Source organism: Abramis brama (genome assembly GCF_963993115.1).
Source record: "Abramis brama genome assembly, chromosome: 11".
NCBI lineage: Eukaryota > Metazoa > Chordata > Actinopteri > Cypriniformes > Leuciscidae > Abramis > Abramis brama.
The window spans coordinates 4,486,687-4,512,156 of NC_139973.1; the positions used below are offsets into that span (position 1 = coordinate 4,486,687).

General features: G+C 36.6%; 5 protein-coding genes across 5 annotated transcripts in view; all 5 read right to left on the bottom strand.

Annotated features, from left to right (window-relative positions):
• uba7 (ubiquitin-like modifier activating enzyme 7) overlaps positions 1-4,639 on the bottom strand; it is a 35,911-nt gene extending 31,272 nt beyond the window's left edge. The window contains exons 1-10 of the mRNA XM_084129004.1: positions 4,392-4,639; positions 3,990-4,037; positions 3,145-3,313; positions 2,526-2,660; positions 2,319-2,425; positions 2,154-2,244; positions 1,683-1,815; positions 1,483-1,580; positions 1,170-1,331; positions 232-396 (exon numbers count right to left, since the gene is read on the bottom strand). Of these exons, the coding sequence (XP_083985130.1) occupies positions 232-396; positions 1,170-1,331; positions 1,483-1,580; positions 1,683-1,815; positions 2,154-2,244; positions 2,319-2,425; positions 2,526-2,660; positions 3,145-3,313; positions 3,990-4,033 (1,104 nt within the window). The 5' untranslated portion in view covers positions 4,034-4,037; positions 4,392-4,639. The remainder of the gene's footprint in view (positions 1-231; positions 397-1,169; positions 1,332-1,482; positions 1,581-1,682; positions 1,816-2,153; positions 2,245-2,318; positions 2,426-2,525; positions 2,661-3,144; positions 3,314-3,989; positions 4,038-4,391) is intronic.
• A 1,355-nt stretch (positions 4,640-5,994) lies between these two features.
• On the bottom strand, positions 5,995-6,930 carry LOC311092706 (odorant receptor 131-2-like; the record flags this gene model as incomplete). The annotated part of the gene is made up of 1 exon (XM_084129641.1): positions 5,995-6,930. Exon 1 carries the CDS (start codon positions 6,916-6,918, stop codon positions 5,995-5,997), a length of 924 nt encoding a protein of 307 aa, XP_083985767.1. The 5' UTR covers positions 6,919-6,930.
• A 3,785-nt stretch (positions 6,931-10,715) lies between these two features.
• Positions 10,716-11,651, bottom strand: LOC311092708 (odorant receptor 131-2; the record flags this gene model as incomplete). Its single annotated transcript, XM_084129643.1, has 1 exon — positions 10,716-11,651. Exon 1 carries the CDS (start codon positions 11,637-11,639, stop codon positions 10,716-10,718), a length of 924 nt encoding a protein of 307 aa, XP_083985769.1. The 5' UTR covers positions 11,640-11,651.
• A 1,824-nt stretch (positions 11,652-13,475) lies between these two features.
• On the bottom strand, positions 13,476-14,487 carry LOC311092290 (odorant receptor 131-2-like; the record flags this gene model as incomplete). The annotated part of the gene is made up of 1 exon (XM_084128876.1): positions 13,476-14,487. The coding sequence occupies one exon, from the start codon at positions 14,485-14,487 to the stop codon at positions 13,567-13,569; it is 921 nt and encodes a 306-aa protein (XP_083985002.1). The 3' UTR covers positions 13,476-13,566.
• A 7,260-nt stretch (positions 14,488-21,747) lies between these two features.
• LOC311092289 (odorant receptor 131-2-like) lies at positions 21,748-22,920 on the bottom strand (the record flags this gene model as incomplete). Its single annotated transcript, XM_084128875.1, has 1 exon — positions 21,748-22,920. One exon carries the CDS (start codon positions 22,918-22,920, stop codon positions 21,997-21,999), a length of 924 nt encoding a protein of 307 aa, XP_083985001.1. The 3' UTR covers positions 21,748-21,996.
• Between the last annotated feature and the right edge of the window lie 2,550 nt (positions 22,921-25,470).

A 25,470-nucleotide genomic window follows, 5' to 3' on the forward strand; every position in this document is an offset into this window, starting at 1 on the left:
AAAAGACTACAACATGTGCATTAGAAATGCGTTTATCATTTGTTTCTGCTTCTTAGCCTGTGTTTTGAGCTTGAGATTCTGTACTCTTTCAGAAGATGAATAATAGCGCCCCCTACCGTATAACAGTAAAAACATGGATTGCAGAAAAATTCTGTCAATGGCGGGAAGCGTTGTGTCATAAATTATGGAAAATTCCATCAGTGACGGGTAAAGATAAATGATCAAACTCACCTTCACCACCTCCTGAGCAGCCATACCTCCAATGAAGGCATTGACAGGTGCCAGGTCACCGCTGGCAACCAGAGATAAATTCCTTACAACATCTTCATCAAGCTCATCAAACTTTGCATCTGTACAAAGCTCTTTTGTGATAGTAAGCAGCACTTCAGCATCAGCCTACAGAGGGCAGCAAAACAGAAATGAACTGTGAACCCCCAGTTTCACAGACAAGGTTTAAATCTAGTCAGACTAAAATGCATGCTTGAGCTGTTTTAACTTAAAGCAACATGCACTGACATCTTAAAATATGTCAGTGACATTGTTTTGTCTCTAGATGAACACTAGTAATGCTTATTTTCTAAAGCACATTTATAAAAGCCACTTAAATGTCCTAATTGAACTAAGGCCTAATCCTGGCTTAATCTAAGACCTGTCTGACAAACCAGGCCTAAAAAGTGATGATGCAGATCAATGCATTGCATTACTATTATAATAGTAGTTTTAGTTGCTTACTATTTCAAAATATAATTCCTGGCCTATTTTTAGTAGTAAAAATATTTTTGTTAATATTTCATAATGATGTAAATTGTTCTTTGAAAATAGTTATGGATCATAGTGATTAGTAAAGTAATCAAATCACATCGTAAAACATTTTTGATTTCTTAATGCATTGCATTTACATAATTGCAATTGAATTGTCAAGTATTTGCACATGCAAAGAATAAAAAAAATTATCATATAATAATACTTTTTTTTTTTCCATTTAATTGTTGAAGACTGAAATATGACAATTATTATCAAAGAGTCAGTTTTTCCACAACGGAACAGTAATATTACCTTTCTAAAATACTTTGCATAATGACGGACAAAGTCTCAATGTGGAAAATTTTGATACAATGTGTGTACTTTAAAACACATTTCCAGCATAAAGGTGTCATGGTATGACTGACCTGGGATCTAGGATGGGGTGTCCGGCTGTATTTCTGAGTGAATCTATGCAGGGCCTGGAAGGCCAGGTGCAGAGACAGGTGTCTTTGTGTCTTGCCATAGTCTGTCATCTCCACAAGCTCAGGATTTCTGAGCGCTTCATCCAGAGCCACATTCAGAGGTTTCTGCAAGCATTAAAACATCACCTGAGGAAGGTGCCTTGCTATAATGCTGTACGTTGACATCACACACTTCCAGGTTTCAAAAGCATACTAACTGTACATCATGACAACAGCATCTTAAATATGGAATAAATCAATAGCAGGTTACACTTACAAAGTTGAGGAGTTCAGGCTGTTTCACTTCAGTTACAACTCCACCCTTCACATACTCGGAAAAGTTTGAAGTGTCACAAATAGTGAAGGAGTAGCTGTCTAAAAACATTGACAAATATCTTTGTTATTAAATGAACTGCATGCTATCCACCATTCCCATTCTCAGCTCTAGACATTTTCCATATTTCACATAACACTTACCCCTCACTTTGATCTCAATGGGACTGTGACTGTTGAGTTCGGTCATGCCTTGAACCTCAGAAAAGGTCACAAACATGCCATCGGTGAACTCATGACTCTCTTCATCTGTGCATGTCACTATGCCTGGATTCTCCTATGATGGAAAATGTTACATTTTCAGCTCAAATTAATTAAAGCATAGTAAAAAAAAATCAATTTCAACTGCCATCAATTTCTCGCTGTCATGTCTAACAAATCCATAAGACTTTGTTCATCTTTGAAACACATGAAGATATTTTTAATTAAATTTCTGTCCCTTCTGTCAAAACTTTGCTTTCAGTTGAGGGACAGAAATCTCTCAGATTTCATTAAAGATTACTTCATTTGTATTTCGAAGATGAATGAAAGTATTATAGATTTGGAACGTGAGGGTGAGTATCCCTTTAACAGGACCAAACTGAAAGTGAAAATGCGATTTTAGTCACGTGTCACCTTGCTGATTTGAGCAATCATGGCTGAGACTGGAGTTTCTCCATTTGTGTCTCTGACCTCAAACGATTCCCCAAAGTCACAGAACAACTGCCTGCAAACCAAACACAGAAATTAGAATATGATGTAATTTTCACATATTTTATTGATTCACGGGATGCAGCCTACCCACAAAGCCCTCTGGTGTCAGCCACAATAAACTTTATATTGTTTGAGTGACAAAACGCTCCCACACGTAGCTGCTCTTCTAAAGGTGAATTTGTGAGCACCACTACCTATTGTAATAAACACATAAAATAAGACAAAATGAGAAATAAGTTCAAAGTCAATTATTATTATTATTGCATGGACATATGAGACAGGATCATAACTCACCTGGAACTTGCTGAGGAAGTCCTCGTTGAGTTTGTTAGTCCAGGCAGACACTTGAACGTAGACGTTCAGACTAGAGAGCTGCTTCTTAGAACACGAGGCCCTGTTCTGACCCAGATCAGCATCTTTTAGGTAAAACTGAAGACAAAAGAGGTTATATAATTTATCCTTTGTAAAGGTCCCACAATAACAACTAAATTAACCATTTACATATTTGTAAATGACCCGGCCCCGGATAAGCGGAAGATGGATGGATGGATGGCATATTTGCATATTTGACAATATGACTAGCTTTTTTCCATGGAACACAAAAGGGTAGTGGCTCTTTTGTAGGAAATAAAAATGAATCAACCCCTGCACTTAAGCTCTCAAATCTCATTTGCAGTTGCATTTAATTGCAAGTGCATCACAAATGTCACATGACACGCAAAAACCAATAATGTTTTTACAACGTTTACATTACATTTAGCACAATAGTTCTTGAGGGACCATGTCTGAATGCACACATCACCGTTCATTTTCATTGCATAAAAGCTCTGAGCATCTTTGATGGTTTGTAAAGGATTGTCAGACTATAGTTTTTGGATGAACTTTTCATTTAATTGCATTAAATGGTCATTACCTGAGAAGACAGATCTCTCCACTCCACCACACCCTCATCCTGAACGGTGACTGATTGAACTCCAGCCAGAATCACATTCTTGGCAATATCCACGCCAAGACCTCGCATTCCAGCAATGAGGACATCAGCCTTTCCCATGCGACGCATTGCATCATGGTCAATCACATACCTGTTGTGAGATGAAAAATTGCCCCGTGCATAAAGCGAAATTTCCTTATGCTGATTTATTATTTAAAACATTTGACGGTTGCCATTTAAAATAAACTTATTTTGTGTAACAGAGTAAATACAATGTTTATAGGGTTTTTAATCTAAATTAAAATAAGCCTAAATTAAATATAACAAACACTACCACAATGTATATTTTGCACATTTAAAAAATGTATGGGATATTTTCACATAAAAGTAAGCAACTGAGAATTGGGGAAAAATGCTCTTTTTTTATTAACAAGACATAGCTGCTTCTACAAAGCAGGTCTCTTTTATATATACATGCAAGTACAAATAAATGGGAGGAAAAAATAAACAATAACAAAAAGAGGGGAAAATGCTCTTAAACACAGACATCATTTTCCTTATGTATTTTTATTTTATTTTTTACACAAATCCAATTCATATAAACTAAATTGAGTTTATATGAAACTAATATAGTTATTTCAGTATGATTGCTCAGGTAAAATTAAACTTTTAAAGATAGAGTCAAAACACACACACACACACACACGCACACACACACACACACAAATAAAAAATAAAAAATAAAAATTCAATATGGGGAAACCAAGATGCAAATAAGGAAAGTTAGGTTGTATGTGTCATGTAAGAATATTTTACAATACACTTACAGCTGTCGAGAATATAATCCCTCGTCAATATCAGCCTGAGCCATTTTTCTGTAAGAATGACAAATCATTATCAGTGGTAGCTAGGCTACTAATTTACAAGGAAATAGTCATTTGTCAGATAGCTTACCATGGTACTAACTGATTTCCATATTATAAAAGCCTATAAAAGTAGGCTACTGTTAGTATTATTATGATGCGTGTCCAATGTTAGTACCATTGTAGTTTTTTGCAGTGATCTAGACCTGTAAAACCCCTGGGTATGAGGTGTTTAAACAATGCATTGACAGTTTTCAAGGATGAATTAGCAAACAATGTGACCAGTGACGAACTCATAAATATGACAACTGTATAATTCTATAACGAGCTATTATCAACGAGTAAGGAATATTTTCAATAATTTACCTTTCAGTGGAGTTTGGCGTTTGCTTCCTCTTTCAAAACAGAAAGTGTAATGATTCAGAAGAGTAACGTTAGGTTTCACTTTCGTTTCTGTTTTTGTTGTGTTCCTGACATTGTGTAACTTGGCCTGTCGCGCACATTCAGCCATTTTGAATTATTAAAAAGATAATTATTAATTGTTTATTGTATCTTCGAAAGGTCCTGTCACTAGATGATGAGATTCCTCGGGTGAGGTCAACATAACATATACCTCAGAACAACCACACGACGGCGCTGCTAATCCATTGAAATAACTGAATGTGTCTAGAATTTAAGAATGCACAAGAAACAAGTGACAGGGCTGGCTAAGCGACCTGGCATTTATCTCAAATTGGTCAAGACGATTCTAAATAATACTCCGAATTTTCGTAGATAAAGTTTCACTCTGCCATTTATCAGGTGTAAAATATGATCCAAAGCGGTGCCGACATTCCCTGTCACGTGATAACTAATACTTTTTTCAGTTTTAGTCAGCGCTTACCTGGATGGACCATTCACAATCGTTTGTGATTTAAAAAATAATAATATTCAATTAGTATGTCGGGCAGTAAGGTATATTTATTCATTTATATTCATAATTATGTGTTTTTATAACATTTTAAGCTTTCTCAAGATTAGGCCTCTAACAGTGGTTGGAGTCTGCAGTTACTTTATGGCCTGGCTCAATAAAACAACGTCCAATATTTTACAGATATACACATCGATTTGATTTATACAGGCATGCTCTGTGTAGGATAATTAATACAGATTTAGAACAATACTTTCTTGATCTCTGCTTTAAATTAATTGATCTGGTAATATTTAACCTATTATAAACAGGGGATACACAGCTTGTTAAAGAGGAACATGTTGTTTCATGCAGCATGAGACAGAGTAACTAAACATCTTTTTTGAATACATATATACTGGGGCCCTCAAAATGTAGGGCTATTTGCACTTTTAAGCCACACACTTAAAAGTCATTTTATTCAACAATGTCATGTATCAGACACAATGTATTAGAACTGTATTAGGTCCAGACTAATTTCCATAATGTTTGAAAGAAAATTTTGTTGTTGACTAGTCGAAATACCCCAATTAATTTATGAATCATAAAAATAAAAAAAATAAAAAAAAACAGGTCCCATGTGCTGCATGTGCTTGTCTCGCAGTATGATAATACATTCAGCTTAAGGGTTCACTTTATTAACGTTAGTCAATATACATATTTTAAAATCAACTAAATCAATGGGCAGTGAAGGACCAGTAGGCCTACATATAAAGTCAATATTTTAACAATATTGATAGGCTATTTGAAAGCCTATAAGCAAGTTTAATTGTTATATGCCAGTTTGACTAGACTACACAAAACTTTTCCATTTTAAGTCAAAATACTACCTGACTTCCGAATGGACATTTCTCTGAGCCCGCAAGGGACACGATTATGTTTTCCGCTTCAGGTATACACCCTTAAAAACATATTTGTGCAACAAGAAAAAATGTTAATGACTATTTCCAATGTCGACTAGCAGCAGCAACAGTCTCTTTTAGTTGAGTAATCGATCATGCCCATAGGGCCTATATATAATCAGAATTTTGATGGCACAATTTTTACAATTATAACTTTGCATGTAAAGTATTCCTTCATTTGTTTCATAAACTTCTGGTCTCGGACCCCATAAATCAATGGACTCAGTAATCTAGGCATAATATTTGTGAGCAGATAAATACAGAAAGTGATCTTAGTTCTGTGTGCTGGGAAAAATGGATTAATAAATAAGTACATAAAAGGGGTGAGATAGGAAAGCATACAAAAAAGTAACTGGATGCCATGCAACAATATCGTACTCTGAGCCTTATTTGCTGAACCCTTTGAAGCTGCCTTTCTGGCAGTGAACAGGACTCTGCAATAAGTAGATATGAGAATTATCCACACCAAAGACATATAGATGATTTGTGATACAGTGGTGTTGTCCTTGTGGGCTTTGGAAGGGAACAAATTGAATGGGTAGCAAAGTACAACAGACCTGAAGAAAGATATGGGCTGGATTGAAAATAAAATAATGATATCTGCCAGAGAGGGTATAGCTCCTAACACCCATAGCAAGCATATAAAGATGTAGGTTCTTTGTGGAGTGCAAATCTGAGAGTGATGCAGTGGTTTACAGATAGCAATGAACCGTTCTATGGCCATACCAGCCAGATTCAAAGGAGTGATCATAAAGGTGGTTGAACCAAGAGCAATCAATATGCAACACCACGAAACATTAATAAACGGTAAAGCGTAGGTCAACACATACAAAGTTACTGATATACATATCATGAGCATGTCATTGATTACCAGGTGAATGTATAAAATGTATCTGGAGTCTCTTGTAAACATTAGATTAGAAAAAAAGGTCACTACTAACATTCCGTTGATGAAATTAATGATAAAACCAAGACTAACAATCACAATGTTTTTGGCAAGAGCTTCTTCATAACTATCCACAAACCAGATCGTTGAGTTCATTTCTGAGAGAGAAAACAGGACAGTGGTTAAAAAAGGCACATATTGTATCTTGTCCAGGTAGATGATACAAATCAGTTTTGATAACTTTTTCCAGGAGCTTATCTCATAAACAATATTTTTCCCCCCTAAATTGTAATTCAAATTACACCTAAACCTGCTTAGACTTACCTTGAGCTGAAAAACTGGTTCTGGACTGTGGGAAGTATGAAGATCACATGAGTTGTAATTAGTAGAGTGCTACTTTGTTATTTATGGTTTGTGGAAAGGGCAGAGATCTTGAATATTAAGCCTGTTACCAAGGATCATCTATGACATCATTTCATGACATCATTGCAATATAACAGCAAGCATTTGAAAATGCATCTGACATGCAAACTGTTTTAGCACATTGCTATGGAGTTTCTAGGGTGTTCTCAGTGGTTGCAAAGCAGGAATGTACATGTTTGTTTATGCTGACTGATCTCATGTAAGAGCAGTGACAGTAGATTGATTTTTTTTTTCCATGGAGCACAATAGTGGCCAGAAGTTATGTCTGGCCTAGGAACATTTCTATTTCTATATTTATAATGGTCATGATATGACATCACTCTACGGCATCTTTAAAAAAAAAAACATAAATTCAACGTATAACGAATAATACTAAATCCAAAATGTAAAAATGTCTACTCCACTTCACTGCAAGAAAGTTTGCATTCTTTTAATTCATCTAAAAGGTCATGCTGTTACATATCGATATTTTATTGGTAACACGTCTTCACGTGATACAAATTACCAGGTCAGAGCTCACCAAACTTGGGCTGTGTCCGAAATTGCCCCCTATACCATTAAATAGGATACTGTTTGAGCCATTTGTAGTGGTGTCCGTGGTGTCCGGTGACCCATAATGCACTGTGATGGTCGTGCCGAATGAATTCCAGCGTCTCGCCAGAAGATGGCGCCCGCAGCTGAAACATCCATCCATTCATTTTCCAAACCACTGGTCCAATGTGGCTGCAGTCTAATATTCATTTGAAACCAGTAGTAAGATGAAAAGATTTATCTTGAACTATTGGAAACTAGCTTGTAAAAACCTTATTAAACAATTTAATAGTCAAGTATGATTATTCTATTTAACTCTTTACTTTATATTTTACCCGCTCAGATTAGGAAACTATGTCGCTTTGAGGTCCTCACGTCGGCCGTTTATAACGGGGGTCTTACGATCACAAACTCGCCAGTTTTGAAACTCTATATTAACTCTATATTAAACCATATAGTGTTTCTCAAGAGAGATTTCACATGTTAATTTTCTTTGTTTTCTTAGAGAGCTCAACCAGACTGCCTGGTATTTTCTAATTTCTCAAGTCTTACAGTTAATCCCTCCTTGACGCCATTGGTCAAATTCAGATGAGCCCTTACGGGGTCACTGTTAGACGATTGTTGTAGTCTTTGAGATGTAGCTGAAAAATTGTTTTTACAATGTTAGCAGCTGTAGAAAGCTTCAGAGGTCTGTGTTCACCTGCAGAACACCCAGTCACACCAGGTGTATGTAGTTTAAGTTCAGCAGGTGGATGAATGCATTAAGGAAATCTATCTGTTGTTCAATGTAGAATGTGAGCAAAGTTCATAGAGTCAATCTGGACCTTTGTGACTTGTTCAGTTGACGTGCCAGTTGACATGGAGAAACTTCTGCTTCTGTGGCACCTTTCCCATGACGATAATCTGTCCCTTCTTGACTAATCCTGTCACCTCCAATGGTGCAGTTGTCTGGGCAGACTTCAATGGATGACGGGGTTCCACTTGGTTCCACACTGCTTTGTGTGAGACACCTGAAAAGCATCTTAAATGGCCACTTCACGATTGAACACTGATGAACTTAAGTCCGTAAGGAACACATAATGCAACAAAACAAAAAAAACAATAAATGGGTTCATGTCAGCAAGTGCGAATGGTACATCTGGTCTCGAGTGTTTCTCAAGATCATGTATGGTAGGTTGGTCCCATTTTTAACATCCAATTCTTCACTACCACTTTGATGAAGTTAATGATAGTGAATTTATTATTTACAAGTTAAATTCTAAAAGTACTGTTAGTATTATTACTACTCCTATGGTGCGTGTCCAACATGTTAGTACCATTGTAGTTTTTTGCAGTGATGGGTCTACACCTGTTAAACACCTCTGGGTGTAAACAATGCATTGACAGTTTTCAAGGATGAATTAGCGAACAGCAATGCAACCAATGACAACTCATAAATGACAACTGTATAGGCCTAATTCTTTTACAAGCTATTATGAATGAGTAAATGTTATTTTCAATAACATTTACCTTTCAGTGGAGTTTGGCGTTTGCTTCCTCTGTCAAAACAGAAAGTTTAATTATTCAGAGGAGTGGGTTTCACTTTCGTTTCTGTTTTTGTTGTGTTCCTGACATTGTGTAACTTGGCCTGTCACGCACATTCGGCCATAATGAGTTATTTTAAAGAGAATTATTAATTGTTTATTGTCTCTTCGAAAGCTCCTGTCACTTGATGATGAGATTCCTCAGGTGAGGTCAACATAACATATACCTCAGAATAACCACACGATGGCGCTGCTAAGATAATATTGGAATATGCGGCTAGAATTGAACAATAAACAAGGCTAAGCGACAAGGCACTTCTGTCAAATTGGTCAGATAAGATGAATCTAAATAATTCTCCAAATTTTCGTAGATAAAGTTTCACTCTGCCATTTGTCAGGTGTAAAATATCATCCAAAGCGGTGCCGACGTTCTCTGTCCAACAGTGCTTACCTCGATGGACCATTCACAATCGTTTGTGAAACCCCCCCCCCAAAAAAACAACATTTCTATTAATATGTCAGGCAGTAAGGTATATTTATTAATTTATATTAATAATTATGTTTTTTTATACCATTTGACCCTTTCTCAAGATTAGGCCTCTGGAGTCTGCAGTTACTTTATGGCCTGGCTCAATAAAACAACGTCCAATATTTTACAGATATACACACCCATTTGATTTATACAGACTTTCTGTAGGATAATTCATACAGATTTAGCACAATAATTTCTTGATCTCTGCTTTAAATTAAATGATCTGGTCATATTTAGCCTATTATAAATAGGGATAAACAGATTGTTAAAGAGGAACATACTGTTTCAAGAAACATGAAACAGAGTCAGTAAAAATATTTTTTGAATACATATATACGGAGGCCCTCAAAATGTAGGACTATTTGCACTTTTAAGCCACACAAGTCATTGCATTCAACAATATATCAAAAGAAAGACATGTATTAGGCTTGTATTAGGCCACAACTTATACCATAACATTTAAAATAAAGTTTTGTAGCCGACTAGTCGAAATAGCCAAATTAATTTATGAATCATAAAAAAATAAGCCCCATGTGCTGCATGTGCTTGTCTCGCATTATGATCATTGTACATTCTAGTTAAGCATTCATTTAATCAACATACATCAATATAATATACAACTAAATCAATGGGCAGTGCAGGACCAATAGGCCTACAAAGTCAATATTTTAACAACATTGATATTGGATAGCCTTTTAGCAAGCTTAATTGTTGCCAGTTTGACTAGCCTACACAAAACTTTTCCGTTTTAAGTCAAAATACTACCTCAGTCTTCCGAATGGACATTTCTCTGAGCCCGCGAGTGACACGGAATAAACAAACGCAAAGTTAAAACATATTTGTGCAACAAGAAAAATGTTAATGACTATTTCTGATGTTGACTAGCAGCAGCAACAGTCTCTTTTAGTTGACTAATCGATGATGCCCATAAGGCCTATATATAATCAGAATTTTGATGGCACAATTTTTACAATAATAACTCTGCATGTAAAGTATTCCTTCATTTGTTTCATAAACTTCTGGTCTCGGACCCCATAAATCAATGGACTCAGTAATCTAGGCATAATATTTGTGAGCAGATAAATACAGAAAGTGATCTTAGTTCTGTGTGCTGGGAAAAAAGGAGTAATAAATAAGTACATAAAAGGGGTGAGATAGGAAAGCATACAAAGAAGTAACTGGACGCCATGCAACAATATCGTATGCTGAGCCTTATTTGCTGAACCTTTTGAAGCTGCCTTTCTGGCAGTGAACAGGACTCTGCAATAAGTAGATATGAGAATTATCCACACCAAAGACATATAGATGATTTGTGATACAGTGGTGTTGTCCTTGTGGGCTTTGGAAGGGAACAAATTGAATGGGTAGCAAAGTACAACAGACCTGAAGAAAGATATGGGCTGGATTGAAAATAAAATAATGATATCTGCCAGAGAAGGTATAGCTCCTAACACCCATAGCAAGCATATAAAGATGTAGGTTCTTTGTGGAGTGCAAATCTGAGAGTGATGCAGTGGTTTACAGATAGCAATGAACCGTTCTATGGCCATACCAGCCAGATTCAAAGGAGTGATCATAAAGGTGGTTGAACCAACAGCAATCAATATGCAACACAACGAAGCATTTACAAACGGTGAAGCATAGGACAACACATATAAAGTCACTGATATACATATCATGAGCATGTCATTGATTACCAGGTGAATGTATAAAATGTATCTGGAGTCTCTTGAAAACATTAGATTAGAAAAAAAGGTCACTACTAACATTCCGTTGATGAAATTAATGATAAAACCAAGACTAACAATCACAATGTTTTTGGCAAGAGCTTCTTCATAATTATCCACAAACCAGATCGTTGAGTTCATTTCTGAGAGAGAAAACAGGACAGTGGTTAAAAAAGGCACATATTGTATCTAGTCCAGGCAGATGATAAAAATGACTAATGATAACTGAGGTTAACATTTTCCAGGAGCTTATCTCATAAACAATATTTTTCCCCCTAAATTGTAATTCAAATTACACCTAAACCTGCTTAGATTTACCTTGAGCTGAAAAACTGGTTCTGGACTGTGGGAAGTATGAAGATCACATGAGTTTTAATTAGTAGAGTGCTACTTTATTTATGGTTTGTGGAAAGGGCAGAGATCATGAATATTAAGCCTGTTACCCACAAGGATCATCTAAAATTTGCATTCATGACATCATTGCAGAATACCAGCAAGCATTTGAAAATGCATCTGACATGCAAACTGTTTTAGCACATTGCTATGGAGTTTCTAGGGTGTTCTCAGTGGTTGCAAAGCAGGAATGTACATGTTTGTTTATGCAGACTGATCTCATGAAAAAGCAGTGACAGGAGGTTTATTTAAAAAAAAAATAATAATAATTAAGCAAAAATTGGAGCACAATAGTGGCCAGAAGTTATGTCCGGCCTAGGAAAATTTATATCTTCATCCTTTATTTAAATATTTTACAAAAAATGTAAAAGATTTTGTAAGCATATTGCATGCATAGTTGTGCGTGGAGTCAGTTGTTTTATTTGTGATAATAACACAATGAATAAGCCCTTGATATCCACTAGAGGGCACTCCTCCCTCGACCATTGACATTCAATCAAGAACTGCATTTCCCATGATCCTTTGCCCGGACACATGTTTGATTGCATTCAGCTGCTACTCATTACATTGTTTACTCACCCTATATAAGCCTGTTTTTTTTTTTTGGTTTCTCATTGTAAAATCTTGTTTGTAGTCATGTACTGCAATTCTAAGTGCTATTCTGGTTTCCTGTGTTTATGGTTTTGACTCTTTTGCCTGTTTTTTTTTTTTTTTTTTCATTACTCTGTCTGTCTGTGTTTCCTGCTGTTGCCTATTTGGAGTGTTTGCTTGTGTGTTTGACCCTGTGACTGTTATATGGATTTTCTGACTACCCCTTAACAAACAACTGCATTTGTATCCACAACCTGTGTGTTTCAGAGCAGTTACGTGACTGAAACATGTCAAATTGTGCAGACATAATTTTTGGCCAGGCTGTCATACAAAGAAATTTTGAACACATGCAAAAACAACTAATTACCAATAAAATATTAATAACTGATTATGTTGTAGTCAATGTATGCTTTTTTCCTGTGAGCTATTTGTTTTTCTATGCATTGTTTGCATAGTAAAATAAAACCTACATCTTTACCCCTTTTTTGCCAAACAATTTTGTCTGATAAATCTCAACCAATAGGCCTACGTTAAATCATTGTAAATAAAACTGTATAAACTTAAAATGCAAAGGATCAGAATTTACACTCCAATATTTTATTAAAAGTAATAATCATAATACATACTATCATCAACATTAAGAAGCTGCTTTCCCATATTGTAGTTTAGTTATGAAGACATTTTAATTGATAAAACAATGGTACAGTCCAATATAAAGACACAATTTGTAGTTGTGATTTCTTAATGGATAATTCCATAGTTAATGGGATTAACTACTGTGCTAACTTCAGAAGAACTGATTTCATACATCCACTAAAAATCACCAAAACACCAGCTAATTAAAAGACATTAAGCAAAATGACTCAGAAAACTGAAGTTAGTTTTGAGCAAAGTTCGTTCATCACTTATTTGTATATGCCACATGGTTTGATATTTTATCGTATTCAGTTGCTTTCATACACTTTCAAGTGTAAGTGTCATTAAACATTTTTTGGCCACTGTGAAGATTTTCAAATCTCAAATAAAACAAATGTCATAATTAAAAAGTGTCATATTTTTTAAATAAAATGTTGCCAAATAAAAATCATAATTTTGATGGCACAATTTTTACAATAATAACTCTGCATATAAAGTATTCCTTCATTTGTTTCATAAACTTCTGGTCTCGCACCCCATAAATCAAAGGACTCAGTAATCTTGGCATAATATTTGTGATTAAATAATTAAAGAAAGTGATCTTAGTTCTGTGAAAAGGAAAGAAAGGACTGACAATCATATCCAAAACAGGGGTGACATAGGAAAGCATACAAAGAAGTAACTGGATGCCATGCAACAATATCGTACTCCGAGCCTTATTTGCTGAACCCTTTGAAGCTGCCTTTCTGGCAGTGAACAGGACTCTGCAATAAGTGTAAATGAGAATTATCCACACCAAAGACATATAGATGATTTGTGAAGCAGTGGTGCGATCCTTGTGGGCTTTGGAAGGGAACAAATTGAATGGGTAGCAAAGTACAGCAGACCTGAAGAAAGATATGGGCTGGATTAAAAATAAAATAATGATATCTGCCAGAGAGGGTATAACTCCTAACACCCATAGCAAGCATATAAAGATGTAGGTTCTTTGTGGAGTGCAAATCTGAGAGTGATGCAGTGGTTTACAGATAGCAATGAACCGTTCTATGGCCATACCAGCCAGATTCAAAGGAGTGATCATAAAGGTGGTTGAACCAAGAGCAATCAATATGCAACACAACGAAGCATTTACAAGTGAAGTGTAGGTCAACACATATAAAGTTACTGATACTGATATCATGAGCATGTCATTGATTACCAGGTGAATGTATAAAATGTATCTGGAGTCTCTTGAAAACACTGGATTGGAGAAGAAAGTAACTACTAACATTCCGTTGATGAAATTAATGATAAAACCAAGACTAACAATCACAATATTTTTGGCAAGAGCTTCTTCATAACTATCCACAATCCAGATTGTTGAGTTCATTTTCCGGTTCTTTATCAGCAAGGATCTGGATCAGAAAGAGGAAAAAGTGTTTAAGAAGTGACCTATTTTTAGCTTAGCTTATTCCTTTATAAGAAGTCTTAGACTTACCTAGGAGTAGAAGAACCGTTCTGGATTGAGGGCAGTCTGAAGCTCACACAAGTTTTAATCCGTACAGTGATGCTCGTGTTATTTATGGCTTGTGGAAAGGTCACAGATTGTGAATATTAAGTATGTTGGTCATTGGGTCACTGTAAATTTGCCTATCCAAACATTTACTCTTACTCTCATGACAATGGAATGTTTGCAATGCAAACCAACACAGAGAATATTATAAGTAATTGACAAATCAGTGCAGTTTATTGAAGGTTTGTCTGAAACTTCTCCATTCATTACATATTTTATTAACTAGTTTGTGGTAGCATTTTAGAGTATTTGCATTGTATTGCAAAATGTGTGAGAACAATTCATAATGAAAAGTTAGTAAATATTGCACTCTGAGCAGTGCCACAACAGGCACTATACCATCACTATGATGGACATTTTACTGTAAATTTTGACTTTCTTCACAATTACTGTCATAATTAGGATGAATAACCATATAATGTTAATAATAGTATTGATTTTCAAGAAACAGTGCTGTTAAACCCTCTACACGCACACACTCACTCACGGCACTACCGACAAGCAATCATGTGTGGATGCTTAAGCCGCGGTCACACTAAACTTTGAGTCTACAATTTCTATTTCTATATTTATGATGGTCGACATCACTCGACGGCATCTTTAAAAAAAAACATTAATTCAATGTATAACGAATAATACTAAATCCAAAATGTAAAAATATATACTCCACTTCACTGCAACAAAAGTTTGCATTCTTTTAATTCATCTAAAAGGTCACGCTGTTACATATGGATCTTTTATTGGTAACATAACATGTCTTCCCATGATACAAATTCGCAGGTCAGAGCTCACCAAACTTGGGCTGTGTCTGAAATTGCCCCTATACCCTACTATTTGAGAGGACAGCTATTTGTAATGGTGTCCGAAATCATAGTGGACGTTATTGAGTGCACTCGTTCAATCCCACAATGCACCGCAATAACAAGTGTACAACCGATGTACGCTCAATGGCTAGAGAATACCCATAATGCACTGGGACAGTTGCGCCCAATTCATTTCAGCGTCTCGCCAGAAGATGACGCCTGCAGCTGAATCATCCATCCATTCATTTTCCAAACCGCTGGTCCAATGTGGCTACAGCATAACATCATACAGGTGTAAGAACTGAGTGGAAATGCCGGACAGTCTGGTTGAAGACAGGACCTTGCTGGAAATTACCATTTGAACTCACCATTTGAGACAAAAGTCTCACCTCAGAATACATCTCTTTCCCTCTTCCCCCACCCTCTCTCTCTCATGCTAAAATCACCTGAGATTTACACACAATCTATATGGTTTAAATGTTAACAATTATCATCCAGTTTTATAAATGTTTGGTATCATTTGAAATGTCTCAGTGCGACTGGTACAAATGTCTAATTTCCAAATAAGTAAAACAAACGGTAATAAGGTTTTTAAGAGTTTAGAGATAGCTGACACACAAAGGAAGGTGGTCTTGAGACAAATGGTCTCCTACCCCCCAAAAGGTGTCAACTCTGAATGTAAATTCCCATTGTTAGCAGATGTATGGAATGTGAAAGAGGTTCTGTCTATATAATAAAATGCAGCAAAGGGTTCGGGGCCTTCTGTTACTCAGATGAGCCCATGATGTTGAAGGACCTCAAAGAATTCAGCATCATGTATTTTAATGTTGGGGTCGCATCTCTTCTCTTTATTCCAGAGCATTTGATGTTTTGTATCGATTATCTTTGAATTGATTATGAAATTGGCATGATACATTTACCTGACATAATAAATTGTTACATTTGATTACTCTAACCGACTTTGACGAATAGTCAAACATTCGCTCACATTTAAAGGAACACTCCACCGTTTTTTGAAATAGGGCTTATTCACCTTCTTTCCTACATTTAGATAGGTGGGCAAATGCATTTTTGTCTCAGTGCATGCATTGTTTTAGTTTAGCTTAGCTTAGCTTAATGAATGGAATCCTTTGTTGCCAGCTAGCATGTCCTGAGTAAAAGTAAAAAAAAACAAAAAAAACAAACGAATTACTTCTTGTGGCCTGCGTATTCACAACAAGTACAAATAGCGATGCAGATTAACATTAGGCGATTTCCTAGGCAGATATTGACTTGGGACTATATTAGGGGGAAGCACAGGCAAAGCACTGCTACTTGGGCGCAGAGATATCACGCAACACATGAAATCCCACGACTTCCGTCAACATACCGGCATGAATAGTAGCTGGCTATTTTTCCTACAGTGCATGATTGGTAATGAACATGGCTAATTTTGTGAGAGACGAAGAGGGTGACTTCTCAGACAGTCAAGAGCCAGAGCCAGAACCATACCTGAGTTTTCAGAAGATGAGCTGCGTGCTTTGGAAATAGAATGACAGGAGGAGGAGGTTGCGATCGCTCAACAGCCTGAGGACGTGAAGATGAGAGCCAACACGAACTGGTGGTGTGAATGTGGGGGAATATGCCAATCTGTCCCGACTGAAATAGTGTCTGTGCTGTGGAGAGTGGGACAAGTTTCTGCCATCGATGACCAGGCTTTTGCTCTATTTTTTTTTTCCCGGTGTGATGAAGTGAACTGGAAAAAAATCCCCACGCCGAATGGACCAAATGGACAACTGTCCACAGAGTAAGTGATTATTTTAAACATGACGCATGTATAGATCGACCCATATTATACCTGTATTCACATTCACATATTATACCACATATTCACATTTCATGTGTTGCGTGATATCTCGGCGCCCAAGTAGCAGTGCTTCGCCTAAGCAGCAGTGCTTCGCCTGTGCTTCCCCCTAATATAGTCCCAAGTCAATATCTGCCTAGGAAATCGCCTAGTGTTAATCTGCATCGCTATTTGTACTCGTTGTGAATACACAGGCCACAAGAAGTAATTAGGTGGTTTTTTTTTATCACTTTAACTCAGGCCATGCTAGCTGGCAACAAAGGATTCCATTCATTGTGCTAAGCTAAGCTAGCGCCGACCCTGTCAAACTAAAACAATGCATGCACTGAGACAAAAATGCATTTGCCCACCTATCTAAATGTGGGAAAGAAGGTGAATAAGCCCTATTTCAAAAAACTGTGGAGTGTTCCTTTAATGATGCACAGATATCATTAAAACCTTTTTCATTTATGGAGTCAGATGAAATAACGATAAAATACATTTTCAAATGTATTGCATTTAATCAAAAAATACTTTGCCTCGAGAAAAGACAGTAACACGTAGAGACCTTCTGCGCTGGTTGCATCAGTTTACTGTCTGAGATTTGTTGCTCACGTCACGCTACATTCAGTGTAGACAGAATCACTGTTTATAATAAGTTTTATTGTTTTTAGTTGCGTTGCGCCGCTCGCATCCGGTGTAAACAAGGTGTCACTCTGCTCAAATTAACAAATGAATTCTTAAATAAAAAACTACTGCCGTGGCAGAGCAACAGTTTGAATACAACTTTTCAGAGTTAGTTAAACTGTTGACTGTGTTCTATAACTATCCACAGTACTTGAATAAAAGCTTACAGACATTTTAGGGTAACATTATTACCTATGTGAGAACTGAGGCTACCATCACAGTAGATCAAGAACGTATGTCGTATGTTCATCAGGACAGAGCACTTGAAGTGAATTGGCCCAGAGTGCGAATTACCCCACCATAATTGGGGGGTACTGCCCCTTCACTTCTTCTATGACCATCATGGTTCACTACCATATCAATCCCCACCGTGATCGCCAAGTGCAACATGTGTTGTGCAACACACATACAAGGTCTAAACATGCGACAAACTGATAATCAGTAGGCTACAGAATATCTCATTGTTATTATATATCCAAAAGAGAAGTTTTGATCAATTCCCAAAAGTTAGAAGTTAAGTGCACTGAAATACCATTCTAATTACTAGTAAAAGTAATACCTTTACAAGAAGCCTATTGCCTATTTCAGGGTTTTCCCTGGCTCAAAATGAGGCGGAGGTGGTAAAATCATAATAATGTATTTTAATAATAAGATAATTAAATTTGTATTTTTTTGTAGATCATCATATAGCCTAATGTGTTTCCCACATTTTTTTGTTGGTGGAGCTTGGTACCTCTAGGGGGATCCGGGGGCATGCCCCCCGGAAGAAAATTTTGTACATTTTAAAGATAAATTCATTAATCTGGTGCACTTTGAGTCACCCAAATCCACTATTAAAAATAAATAATCCACCCGCAAACCACCCATATTCTTTGATTTAGATATCTGCATCTGATCATCTCATTACAATTATTCAAATTCTTAGTGTTAAGCATGATAATATGGTAACATATCACACTGAAGTAGGCTGATTTAAAATGAACATTTATTTTTAATAAAAGTTCTTCTTTTGGCAAAATTACATTTGCTTAATAGCCTAAACAGAGGCTTTACTCTCTTCAAGCTTAAATTGTCAATGTTTCATTACATCACTGTTTGAAAACACTCAGAATAATTGTTTGTACCTTTATAAAGGGCATTTTCCCCTAATTTTATTAAATGTATGCTCCATCTTTCATTTCAAATTCTTAAATTTGATAAATATATTCATTTAAAATAATTAGACACTAGGCTGTTACCAATAAAATTAAATAATTTACATTGAAAAATTATAACTGTATTAAATTAGATTATTTTAAATATTTTTGAATATACAAATAAGGAATGTTGAAAAGAATGATACTTTATGAAACTAGCGTTTTGTCATTCAGCGTTGACACTTGCTTGAGAAGTTGAAGTCGTTTTGCAGAGCTGCTAGGTGCCCAGCATGCATTGCAGATGGTGCCAAACTGACCTGAGTTACTCTGCAAAATGGACAAAATCCACCAAATTAGTTCTCCAAAGGGTTGTTGCTAGCGTTATATTGGTTGTAACTATTTACTTTTTGCATGTTATTTTGTAGGCTTACCCTCTTCTAACTGTGTAGACCATTCATATTCAAATGGCGGACTGCGAATATGAGTATGGCTTGTTCAAAGAAAAGAAAAGTTGATAGCAAAAATCGCCTTTTCAAAAGCAAAAAAAATAATATTTACAGATGTTGAAGAATGTATGAATGAAGTTGCTGAGACCAAATCGGTGGTCTCTATCACCACAGATGGAGCTCCATCCATGATGGGAAGAGGGAGGGAACTGGTTGCACATTTGAAAGAGGACACACTGACCTGATATCTTACCACTGCATTATACACCAGTCTGTTCTTTGTGCCATTCTGGGCCCACAGTATGTTGAGGTCATGACAACAATGATGAAACTGATCAACTTTTTGAAAGCATCATCGTCCCTACAGCATTGTCTGCTATGAGGATTTATGACAGAGGTCAATGCCAACTATGATGACTTTATACTGCACAACAATGTCAGATGGCTCAGCAAAGGCAGGGTTTTGGAGCGCTTTTGGGCCATTCGGGAGGAGCTCAAAGCTTTCCCAGCAGAGCAAAAGAGTTTTTGGAAGATGTGGAGAAGATGCAGACAGCTGCATTTTTGTCAGACATTACATCACATCTTAATGAGCTCAACGTTAAGCTGCAGGGAGAGAAAAACACAGTATGTGATTTGATAACAGCAGTCCGGGCTTTCCATAGGAAACTGAACATTTTCAAGACTGATCTCCAAGGTGAAATTGTCCACTTCCCCAAACTTTAGGAGCAAGCCCAGGGAAAGAAAGATGTGACATCCCATGCTGATTTCATACAGAAACTGATGGACAACTTTAAGACTCGCTTTGATGATTTTGTTCTTGGAGGACAACTGCTGCTGATCAGGGCCCGTATTGATCAAGCTTCTCGAAGTGCCAGCTTAGTCTTAAGTGCTGAGAATTCATGAAATTTAGTATAAAAGCAAGTTATCAAATTTCTTAAAGCTAAGAATCACTCTTACTCTCCCAGTTATTTAAGACAGCTCAAGAGGTCTCTCAAGTGATTAGGAGTTGCCAGTAGGGGCTTGTGATGGCACTGAGGAGACAGAGACGTGTGCAAATCTTTCAGGAGAGGAAGAATGTTTTTGAAATGTTTGATGACGAGCAGTAAATCAAACGGTATCGTTTGGACAGAACAGGCATCATCTTTGTCAGCGCTGGTTAATGTTGGCCTGAACTTGCCTTTTATAACATGTTTCTGCTGTTTGACTAATTCAGCAAGCAGTAGCGCTTCTTTCTCCCGCCAGTTCAGTTTTCTTTTGGAATCCATGGTGGCTGATTATATTGTAAAATCTAGGCTACATATAGGCAGGTCAGTTTACAGCACACCAGTTTAAATATTGTAATTAAGACATGGTGGAAACGTGTTTATCTTTCATTTCCAATGTGTATATCATAATGTATTCTTTTGAAAATTATTTATTGTCAAATGTGTGTTGAATGTAAACTCCTCTTGGGAATTTCACCATTCAATGTGAATTTATCTTAGAATATTCTTAAATAAGGAAATCTATTCAGTGATTGGTTCATGCCAATGTCGTCATCCATTATTTGCTTGTGTGTTTGACCCTGTGACTGTTATATGGATTTTTTGACTAGCCCTTAACAAACAACTGCATTTGTATCCACAACCTGTGTGTTTCAGAGCAGTTACGTGACTGAAACATGTCAAATTGTGCAGACATAATTTTTGGCCAGTCTGTCATACAAAGAAATTATGAACACATGCAAAAACAACTGATTACCAATAAAATATTAATAACTGATTATGTTGTAGTCAATGTATGCTTTTTTTTTCCTGTGAGCTATTTGTTTTTCTATGCATTGTTTGCATAGTAAAATAAAACCTACAGCTTTACCCCTTTTTTGCCAAACAATTTTGTCTGATAAATCTCAACCAAGTGTAGGCCTACGTTAAATCATTATAGATAAAACTGTAAACTTAAAATGCAAAGGATCAGAATTTACACTCCAATATTTTATTAAAAGTAATAATCATAATACAGTACTATCATCAACATTAAGAAGCAGCTTTCCCATATTGTAGTTTAGTTATGAAGACATTTTAATTGATAAAACAATGATACAGTCCAATATAAAGACAAAATTTGTAGTTGTGATTTCTTAATGGATAATTCCCATTAACTACTGTGTGAACTTCACCCACTAAAAATCACCAAAACACCAGCTAATTAAAAGACATTGAGCAAAATGACTCAGAAAACTGAAGTTAGTTTTGAGCAAAGTTCGTTCATCACTTATTTGTATATGCCACATGGTTTGATATTTTATCGTATTCAGTTGCTTTCATACACTTTCAAGTGTAAGTGTCATTAAAGATTTTTTGGCCACTGTGAAGATTTTCAAATCTCAAATAAAACAAATGTCATAATTAAAAATAATTTTATTTTTTAAATAAAATGTTGCCAAATAAAAATCATAATTTTGATGGCACAATTTTTACAATAATAACTCTGCATTTAAAGTATTCCTTCATTTGTTTCATAAACATTTGGTCTCGCACCCCATAAATCAAAGGACTCAGTAATCTTGGCATAATATTTGTGATTAGATAATTAAAGTAAGTGATCTTAGTTCTGTGAAAAGGAAAGAAAGGACTCAGAATCATATCCAAAACAGGGGTGACATAGGAAAGCATACAAAGAAGTAACTGGATGCCATGCAACAATATCGTACTCCGAGCCTTATTTGCTGAACCCTTTGAAGCTGCCTTTCTGGCAGTGAACAGGACTTTGCAATAAGTGTAAATGAGAATTATCCACACCAAAGACATAAAGATGATTTGTGAAGCAATGGTGCGATCCTTGTGGGCTTTGGAAGGGAACAAACTGAATGGGTAGCAAAGTACAGCAGACCTGAAGAAAGATATGGGCTGGATTGAAAATAAAATAATGATATCTGCCAGAGAGGGTATAACTCCTAACACCCATAGCAAGCATATAAAGATGTAGGTTCTTTGTGGAGTGCAAATCTGAGAGTGATGCAGTGGTTTACAGATAGCAATGAACCGTTCTATGGCCATACCAGCCAGATTCAAAGGAGTGATCATAAAGGTGATTGAACAAAGAGAAATCAATATGCAACACCATGGAACATTTAAAAGTGGTGAAGTGTAGGTCAACACACATAAAGTTACTGATACTGATATCATGAGCATGTCATTGATTACCAGGTGAATGTATAAAATGTATCTGGAGTCTCTTGAAAACACTGGATTGGAGAAGAAAGTAACTACTAACATTCCATTGATGAAATTAATGATAAAACCAAGACTAACAATCACAATATTTTTGGCAAGAGCTTCTTCATAACTATCCACAATCCAGATTGTTGAATTCATTTTCCGGTTCTTTATCAGCAAGGATCTGGATCAGAAAGAGGAGAAAGTGTTTAAGAAGTGACCTATTCTTAGCTTAGCTTATTCCGTTTTAAGAAGTCTTAGACTTACCTTGGAGTAGAAGAACCGTTCTGGATTGAGGGCAGTCTGAAGCTCACACAAGTTTTAATCCGTACAGTGATGCTCGTGTTATTTATGGCTTGTGGAAAGGTCACAGATTGTGAATATTAAGTATGTTGGTCATTACCCATGGGTCACTGTAAATTTGCCTATCCAAACATTTACTGTTACTCTCATGACAATAGAAATGTTTGCAATACAAACCAACACAGAGAATATTATAACTAATTGACAAATCAGTGCAGTTTATTGAAGGTTTGTCTGAAACTTCTCCATTCATTACATATTTTATTAACTAGTTTGTGGTAGCATTTTAGAGTATTTGCATTGCATTGCAAAATGTGTGAGAACAATTCATAATGAAAAGTTAGTAAATATTGCACTCTGAGCAGTGCCACAACAGGCACTATACCATCACTATGATGGACATTTTACTGTAAATTTTGACTTTCTTCACAATTACTGTCATAATCAGATCAAGTGAATAACCATATAAATTAGTGACCTTACTAATATGTTAATAAGAGTATTGATTTTCAAGAAACAGTGCTGTTAAACCCTCTACACCAGGGATGGGCAACTTCAGTCCTGGAGGGCCACTGTCCTGCAGAGTTTAGCTCCAACCCTAATTAAACACACCTGAACAAGCTAATCAATGTTTTCAGGATTACTAGAAAAGAGTTTTTGCCAGGGTTGAAGCTAAACTCTGCAGGACAGTGGCCCTCCAGGACCGAAGTTGCCCATCCCTGCTCTACACGCACACACTCACGGCACTATCGACAAGCAATCATGTGTGGATGCTTAAGCTGCGGTCACACTAGACTTTGAGTCTACAATTTCTATTTCTATATTTATGATGGTTGACATCACTCGACGGCATCTTTAGAAAAAAACATAAATTCAATGTATAACGAATAATACTAAATCCAAAATGTAAAAATATCTACTCCACTTCACTGCAAAAAAAGTTTGCATTCTTTTAATTCATCTAAAAGGTCACGCTGTTACATATGGATCTTTTATTGGTAACATACTGTAACATGTCTTCCCATGATACAAATTGGCAGGTCAGAGCTCACCAAACTTGAGCTGTGTCTGAAATTGCCCCATATACCCTTAAATAGGATACTATTTGAGAGGACAGCTATTTGTAGTGGTGTCTGAAATCATAGTGGACGTTAGTGAGTGCACTCGTTCAATCCCACAATGCACCGCAATAACAAGTGTACAACCGATGTAAGCTCAATGGCTAGAGAATACCCATAATGCACTGTGACGGTTGTGCCGAATTAATTCCAGCGTCTCGCCAGAAGATGGCGCCTGCAGCTGAATCATCCATCCATTCATTTTCCAAACCACTGGTCCAATGTGGCTACAGCTTAACATCATACAGGTATACATTCCTTTTTACTTGATTATTAAATTGTTTAATTAAGGTTTATACATGAGAGTTTCCATGACAGAGTTCAAGATAAATCTTTTCATCTTACTACTGGAGCTGCCAGATTGCAAAGTTTTAAATGATTATTAAACAGCAAGCACAAACTATGCAAAAGCGATTGCCCTTTCAGCACACTCAGTGTCTGAATTCACTCACTCCTTTTCATTCACTCCTTCAAGTGAACTACTTCAGTGAAGTATAATATAAGGAATAGTGAAGGAGGGTAGCCTGTAGGGGGCGATTTTCAACACAGCCTTGAACTTTGGAACTTGAGCATGCGTTTCCGGTCTCCCATATTTGCATGCATTTGAATGCAAGTCAATGGAATGAAAAGTGAAGTGTGACCAGTGACCACCCATTTGATTCAATGCTTCTGCCACGTGGCAAATGAACGAAAGACTCCAGAGGATAAATAGTTATTTATGTTGATCCTAATTTATCTTTGGCTGTAAATAAAGATAATAATCAAAGATTATTTGTGTGGATGTGTTACTGGAATTTGGTTATTGATTACCATTGTCGCCTGGTCGCGGCGCAACAGCTAAAGGCTGTCTATACAGGACACGACAAAGCACCTGTTCCTTCGTGTCAGTACGTCATAAATAGAACGAGGCATCAGTTTACTGTCTGAGATTTGTTGCTCATGTCACGCTACATTCAGTGTAGACAGAATCACTGTTTATAGTAAGTTTTATTGTTTTTAGTCGTGTTGTGCCGCTCGCATCCGGTGTAAACAAGGTGTTACTCTGCTCAAATGAACAAATTAATTCTTAAATAAAAAACTACTGCCGTGGCAGAGCAAAGCGGCCAAGGAGGGGCTGTCGCAAGGAGCATGAGTTCTGCAAACCAAGTCCGGTTGGGCCAATACGGCGCAACGAGCAGGACCTGCTCCTCGTCCTCCCTGACCTTGCACAGTGTCTGTGCGAGAAGGCTCACTGGGGGAAACGCATATTTGCGAAGGCCCTGAGGCCAGCTGTGTGGCAGTGCATCCG